This window comes from Galeopterus variegatus, unplaced genomic scaffold (assembly GCF_000696425.1).
Source record: "Galeopterus variegatus unplaced genomic scaffold, G_variegatus-3.0.2 Scaffold1322, whole genome shotgun sequence".
Classification (NCBI taxonomy): Eukaryota; Metazoa; Chordata; class Mammalia; order Dermoptera; family Cynocephalidae; genus Galeopterus; species Galeopterus variegatus.
Window position 1 is genome coordinate 564,284 of NW_007727433.1, and position 7,057 is coordinate 571,340.

At 59.7% G+C, this 7,057-nt stretch overlaps 1 protein-coding gene across 3 annotated transcripts; it reads right to left on the bottom strand.

Moving 5' to 3' along the window:
- Nucleotides 1-1,394: 1,394 nt before the first annotated feature.
- Nucleotides 1,395-6,544, bottom strand: SLC25A10 (solute carrier family 25 (mitochondrial carrier; dicarboxylate transporter), member 10). Of its 3 annotated transcripts, XM_008576301.1 has the most exons (10): nucleotides 6,348-6,544; nucleotides 5,558-5,672; nucleotides 5,401-5,449; nucleotides 5,169-5,210; nucleotides 4,482-4,525; nucleotides 4,276-4,346; nucleotides 3,915-4,007; nucleotides 3,533-3,610; nucleotides 2,711-2,767; nucleotides 2,436-2,623 (listed from the first exon to the last, which is right to left on the bottom strand). In XM_008576301.1, the coding sequence occupies exons 1-10, from the start codon at nucleotides 6,492-6,494 to the stop codon at nucleotides 2,522-2,524; spliced, it is 798 nt and encodes a 265-aa protein (XP_008574523.1). In that variant the 5' UTR covers nucleotides 6,495-6,544; the 3' UTR covers nucleotides 2,436-2,521. The 3 variants fall into 3 exon arrangements, with proteins under 3 accessions (XP_008574524.1, XP_008574523.1, XP_008574525.1); XM_008576303.1 differs by lacking the exon at nucleotides 3,533-3,610; XM_008576302.1 differs by lacking the exons at nucleotides 3,533-3,610; nucleotides 4,276-4,346; nucleotides 4,482-4,525 and having other exon boundaries at nucleotides 1,395-2,623.
- Between the last annotated feature and the right edge of the window lie 513 nt (nucleotides 6,545-7,057).

The window sequence follows — 7,057 nt, forward strand, 5'->3', positions numbered from 1 at the left end:
CCAGGAAGTTACAGAAAGAGACATAGGTGGGTTATAGTTTAACAATATAGGCTGGTAACTTTCAGTGAAACAAGCCAGATGACAGTACATTAAGGCAATTAACAAAAGCTTGATCTTAGCAAACATTCCTTTCTACATCAATCTCTCAGTGTCTTTACATAACAATCAGGAACTAGTCTGTCTTTGAGCCAGCAACCTGCTGTGCCACAATTCTTTATCTTACACCAGAGACTTATAGCCTGAGGAAAACTTCCAGTCCTGCACAAGGTCAATATTTGAAACTGCAAGACTTTGGAAAACCAGGCCCTGTGAAGTACATATGCTTTTTAGCATATTCCACAATTGGGAGATCTGGCACCAACAGGGCATCTGAAGATATTAAAGATTTATCATTAAACTTACATACAGGGCTGGCTCATGGCTCACTTGGGGGAGCGTGGTGCTGACACCACCAAGTCAAGGGTTAAGATCCCCTTACCAGTCATCTTTAAAAAAAAAAACAAAAACCTTACATATAAAGGATCATTATTGTTACATTAAATTTTAAAAAGCTTATTTCTAGAGATGTGCTAAAGCATTTCTTTATAAATGACACGGAGTCTGAAATTTCCCTCCAAGCAACCCAGCCAGTGGGGAAGGGCCTGTGGCTATGCTCCCTATTGAAGCTGAACAGGTGACATGCAGGGTTTTTTCTTTTCCCCAAGCACACACCTTCATGGAGATAGAGTGGCTTTTAGTGTATTCACAGACCTGTGCAACCATCACCAGCCTTTTTTTTTTACACACTTGAAATGCTCCAGAAAAGTCTCCTTGCCCCAGGGCCAGGACAGGTATCCTCCTGCTTGAATGTGGTGCCCACAGGCCATCCACTGTCCCCTCCCCTGACTGCCCAGCCTCAGGCCAGCTCCAACCCAGACCTCTTGGGGGTCTGCAGGTCTGGAGGCAGGGTCTCCCCAGTCTTTTGGGGCTTGCTGCACAACTGGTCAGTGTCCAGCAGCCTAGGGATGACTTCAGGGGCACTTCCTGCAGCTGAGAGGGGAGACACTCACACCTGGGGTGCCCTGCAGCAGCAGGCGCTTGCTGGGAAGGGGTGCCCCTGCGGAGTCCAGGAACTCAACACTGGCCCAGACCCAACTCCAGCATCTCCACCCCCTAGCCTCGCCTCTTCTTCCCTCCAATGCACTGGTTTTGCACCCCACCCCGTATCTCCCAATGATTCCTCTGCCCACAGGCCACCCAAAGGTACACAGCTAGGGACAAAGCTCCTTTCCCCCCCCAAGTCCTTGGCCCTGTTCCCCATAAAACCTCCAGAGGGCACGGGGGTGGGTCCCACTACCCCTGGACAGTGAGTGGCCTTGGCGTGGCAGGTGAGTGGTGTGTAGTGAACAGATGGGTGCAGTTCACAGGTGTTTATTAGCATCTGCTGCAGAGCTGTGTCCCCCAGCCCTTCCTGGGTGGGAACAGGGCTGAGGGGGCCTGGGGAGGCAGATGGATGCAGCCAACCCTGTTTTCGAGGGACAGGCTGGTTTGGCAGCAGAGCCTGTTGGCCCTCTTTTGGCTGATGGGCTGCTTGGCAGTCTTGTGGGGTGACCATTGTCCATACAGGGAGGAGCCCCCTAGGACACACCTGCAGCCCACCGCCACTGAGCGTGGGCCCTGGTCCCCGGGAGCCGGGGCAGGAAGGACGCAGGTGGTGGGGAAATGGCGCAATTCTTGAAGACAGCAGCAGCCGGTTGGTGCTGAGAGGTTTTGGCAAAACCAACCATTGAAGCAACTGGGGCTGGATGTGGGGAGGGGCAGGGGGGACCTCAGTGACACACTGGCACCTGGGTCCTCGCCCTCCTGAGCACTCACTGGTCAACTGCCTGTTTGTTCATCTCATGGGGGAGCAGGGCATCCTGGGGGGTCATAGATGCCTCCAAGAACACTAAAGCTACAGTCCCTCCCACGAGATAAAAGCACACTCGCACTTGCACACGCACCCGCACTTGCACACACACTCACACAGGTTGGGGAGTGACTGCTAGACCACACCCCCACCCTGCACCCAATCCTCGAGGGAAGATACTGGAAGACTGCCGGCCCGAGCAGCAGCTCAGGGACAGGAGCAAACCCTGGGCAGCAGAAAGCACAGCCGCCCCCAGCCCCAGGGTCAACTGCGTGCACAGGGCAGAGCTGGCCCACGGGGTTGCCCAGGACCCTTCCCGAGTGAATCACTGGGGATGGGGAGGGGAGGCCACTGTAAACACGCTGCGGGAGAGCCTGGGAGTGGGAAGAGGCGGGAGTGGGGTGGGGAAGGTGGAGGTGGAGATGTGGCTACAGAGGGCTCAGGAGGGGATGAAGGTCACTGGAATGAGCTCTGGCCCAGGCAGGTCGGGAGGCTCAGCCAGCCCGGCTGGTGGGAAGGGCAGGAGCTGCTGGGACGACAGCAGATGCAGGCTCGGGTGCCGACCCTCCTGGACTCTTTGGAAGAAGCTGGCGCTGGTGGCTGGGCATGGCCCAGCCTGCTCCCATGGCCCCATCATGACAGCACTTTGATGCCAAAGTGTTTGCGGAGCTGTTCCAGAAACATGAAGGTGAGCACGGTGTGGGGGACCAGACGGATGCCAGCAGGAAAGAGGCCCTGGAAGGGGACAAGAGAGACAGGAGATGCAAAGAGCCCTGGAGGGACCCCCGCCTGCTGCCCCATCCCCCCACGCCCCCACCACACCTTGAAAAAGGCCAGTGGTCCAAGCTTTGCTGTCTCCATAGCACAGTGGAGAACACCCTGCAGAAAACGCAGAAGGAAGTAGTGAGAAAGCTGACTCTCACTTGGAAGGCAGAAATCAACCCCCACCCCAAGCACCAGCCGGGCTCAAGGCGTGGGTACGAGCCTGCGAGGCGAGGAGAGCAGCCTTGGAGGTCAACAGGCAACTAAAGAGCTGAGGGCACGGGGGCCACGGCACCCCTTCACAGGGAGGGTCCAAGCACCAGCCGGGCTCAAGGCGTGGGTACGAGCCTGCGAGGCGAGGAGAGCAGCCTTGGGGGTCAACAGGCAACTAAAGAGCTGAGGGCACGGGGGCCACGGCACCCCTTCACAGGGAGGGCGAAACCAGAACCCGTGGTTGGGAAGGCCGTGAGCAGAACCGTGAGCCTGTGACCGGGCAGGTCAGGAAGAAGAGCAAGAGACAGAGACATGGAAACACGGGAGTCAGGGGAAGCCCGAGGCAGAGGCTCGGCGCAGCGCCCCCTTACAGGGCCCTGAGCGCAGTGGACTGGCCGCCTCTGTCAACATGCCAAAGAAATCTGATGAAAATTAAAATTAGGCAAAAGACACTGAAAGGCACAGCCCCTTCCCCTGAGGCCAAGGGCTGTGCAGAGATGAGAGACAAAAAGGGAAGGATGAAGCAAATGAGGGGACAGCCCTGTCCCTAGGTCCCCAAGTGAGGAGACTCACCAGACCACAGAGCCCGGCAGTGCAGAGGCAGGAGCACTAACCCAGGCCTCAGCCACAGCCTGGGGACCAGGGCCTGAAGCCCCCAGCCCCACTCACCCGATACTCCCCCTTGGAGTTCATCAGGCGCGTCTTCAGCACGTCCAGGGGCTGGCACAGGAATGTGGCACACCCACCCTGGGGAGGGGGCTCGTCACCAACGGGCCTGCAGGCCCCCCTATCACCACATCCCCACAGGCCAACTCTGAAGAGCGCCTTGCTCTGACTCCCAGGAGGTGTCCCAAGGCTGCAGGACCTGGGGCCCCAGGGGGACACCAGAAACCGTCCTGGCCTGGGCACCAGGCTGATCCATGAGCTCCCCAGGCTCCAGCACCCCTTGTGTAGCCCCACCCAAGGCCACCTGTTTCCTGGAAACCTCGCCTCACCTAGGCGCCTCAGCCCCCCAGAATGGGTCAGGGACCCCTGGCCCGCTGGCACTTACTGCAATGAAGCTGGCAATGAAGTGCGTGAAGATGTTGTCAGACAGGAAGCCAGTGCTGAGGACCAGCTGCTTGGCCTGGTCATAGCAGGACAGCTGCAGAGGGCACAGGGACAGTCAGGGCTTCAGGATGGCCCCCAGCTCCAGGGAGAGGTGAGGCCCAGATTGGGGAGGAACCTGCCCAAGGTCACTGACAGGCCACAGTCTTGACCCACCTGTGCACACCTCCCCAGCCGCCACAAAGGGACAGCAGGTGGCCACCCAGGAGGGCTCTCAGTGTCTGCTCCTTGCTCTGCAATCCCTCTGAGGACAGAGGTCAGAGGCTGCAGACATTGCCCAAGAGCCTGACCCTTCACAGCCCTACCTGGCCCACGGTGACTAAGGCCCCGCGGCTGGATGCCATGGTCGCGCCAGAGAACAGTTTCTTCAGACCCTCTGCACGAGGAAGGGGTGAGGTCGGACACCCGGCCCAAATTCTTCGGGCCGCCCCCCACGGTCCTGCATAATGCCCCTCGCCCCACCAGCGTCCTCAGCCCCCCGGCCCCCACACAAAGCACCTGCTCTGCTCACCTTCACGAGCCACGCGGTACAGGCCATCCAGGGCATGGGCGTAGCTGCCGGTGACAGAGCAGCCATGTGAGGCTCTCCCCGACCACTAGCTCCCGCGGGAGGGTCCTCCCGGGCCAAGAAGAGCCAGACCCCCACCACAGGTCAGGAGACCTCACGGCGCTGAGGGTCCCTCTCCAAGGAAACACCTGGATGCCAGCCCCTTTGGTGGGCTGCCAGCCCATGGACATCCCCCTGTCCTGCTGGCCCCTTCCCCCCAGTTCACTCTGGTCCCATCTTCCCTGACAGTGCCCCTGTCGGGGGTCTTTATGTCATGTGCCCCTCCACGGCCTCAGTCTCCTCACTAACATCAGGCCCAAAACAGGCCCCGACTCATGACACCACTCTTGGGTGTCAGCAGGTTTGAGAGGAGATGGTTCTGGTCACCCCCAATCCAACAAGGCTCTTCCTGCAAGGAAAGAACCCAAAGGTCTGGGGGATCAAGCGACACCCCCCAGTGATGCCAGCACAGCCGTGCTCGGAGTTGCTCCTGAGCACCAGAAGCACCCCCATTTCATGAGACTCCATGGGTGATGCAGCCTATCGGGGTCCTGACTGGGTCACAGCGGAGCTGCTCAGGGGTCCCTCCTGGCCCTAGCCTCCTGCAAACCCAGCCGCCCCCCAGGGGCAGAGCCCGGCCCTGCTACTCACTTGCGCCGCTGATTCAGGGGCAGCTTCATGTCATTCTGCATCCTGAAGCAGAAGCACGTGCTCAGGAGAAGGTGTGGGGCACGACGGCTGGATCCACCCGCACCCTGCAGACCCCGCTGCGGCAGGATCGGCTGGGTCCCACCCCCTTTAAGCCAGGACTCCTGGGTCCGAGTGGCTTGTTCCAGGCTGAACATGGCCTTAGGGGATGGGTGTGGGCAGGGGGCACACCAACCTGACGTTGACCAAGTCTGCGGGAGTCCCCACGAAGCCTCCAGTTAAACCTGGGATGACACAAAGCCCAGAGTAAATGTGTGAGGACTTGTGCTGTCCCTGGCCTGCCCGCCTGCCTGCCCGCCTGCCTGCCCTGTGCCTCGCCCACTGCCACTCACCACTGATGGAGCCCAGCAACACCTTCTCATGGAAGGGGAGAGCCCCCTGGCTGCCCTTGCTCATGCGGTCCCTCACAGACTCATAGATGGCAAATCGAGTGAGGGAGTAGGTCATCTAGGGAGAAGGGTCCGGCTCAGAGGGACGGGCTCACCCCGCATCCCTCAGCCCTCCACACCCAGCCCTACTCGGCCCAGTCATCCCCCCGTGGACCATGGGGCCACTGAGGGGTTCTCCCAAGGCCACAGAGCCAGCAAGTGGCTGAGCCAGTTCACAAATCTAGGGCCCCACCCTCCTCTTTCCATCCCCGGGCCTGAGTTCCCCTATCTGTAAGCGGAGCTCTCCCCGTGGAAGGCAGGACCACGCTCCATGCCCACTCCGGGGTCACCAGCTCCCCGGGCCCTGAGGAACCTTCCTCGTAGAAAAGGAAGAGGAAGAAGGGCCGGCCCGTGGCTCACTCGGGAGAGTGCGGTGCTGACAACACCAAGGCCACGGGTTTGGATCCCATATAGGGATGGCTGGTTGGCTCACTCGGGAGACTGTGGTGCTGATGACACCAAGCCAGGGGTTAAGATCCCCTTACCGGTCAAAAAAAAAAAGAAAAGGAGGAAGAACCTTGGAGTCCCCCAGGGCACCCACAGTGGCCAAGTCCAGGTCTGCAGGACACGTCCAGAGCATGGGCTCTGGGACCAAGATCTGAGGGAGGTGAGGGGTGGGTGGCCCTGGGACACCGACTTATGGGGGACAGAAAGGAAGAGCTTCGGGAGGACAGGGCCGGGGCTGCAGCTGTACCTGTCTGCACAGCGAGGCGCTGAGGCCGTTGTAGAGCGCCAGGACGCCGTCGGAGCGCACCACCCGCAGCGCCATGCCCGTCATGCGCAGCTTGACCTCCTGCTGCGTCTGCAGGTGCACCTGCCGCACAGGGGTTGGAGGGGTCATGCCTGCTCAGGGCAGGGCCCTGCCGCACAACAGAGAGACCTGGAGGCCCAGGCTGGCAGAGACAGTGGTGGCGCTGAGGCTGCTGCCTGGAGCCCCCAGGCCAGCTCTGCCCTGAGACCTTTTCCAGAATGTATCGCTTTCAGACCCCCACAACAAGCCAGTGGGGTCAGTGCTACCAGTACCCCCATCTAGAGACAGAGAAGCTGGGGCGGGAGCAGTGAGGCCTCTAAAGGCTCTCTCCGGGGACTCCACACCCAGGCCTGGAAACTGCTCCACATTATTGTTTTACGACAGTGACACCACCAGCCAGGCCAGAGCCCAGGAATGTCCATGCATGGCACCTGTCCCTGGGGGTTCATCACTCCCCTTTTACAGATGAGGAAACTAAAACAGAGAGAGGTAAAGCATCCCCTGCGCCATCAGGATTTGGGCCCCAGCAGGCTGACTCTAAGGCCCAGTTTTTAACCACAACCACTCACTGAAGGTTTATGAGGACTCAGAGACAGTGAGGGGGCCTGAAGGAACACTGAGACTCAGAGGCGGCGGCAGAGAGGGCCTTGCAA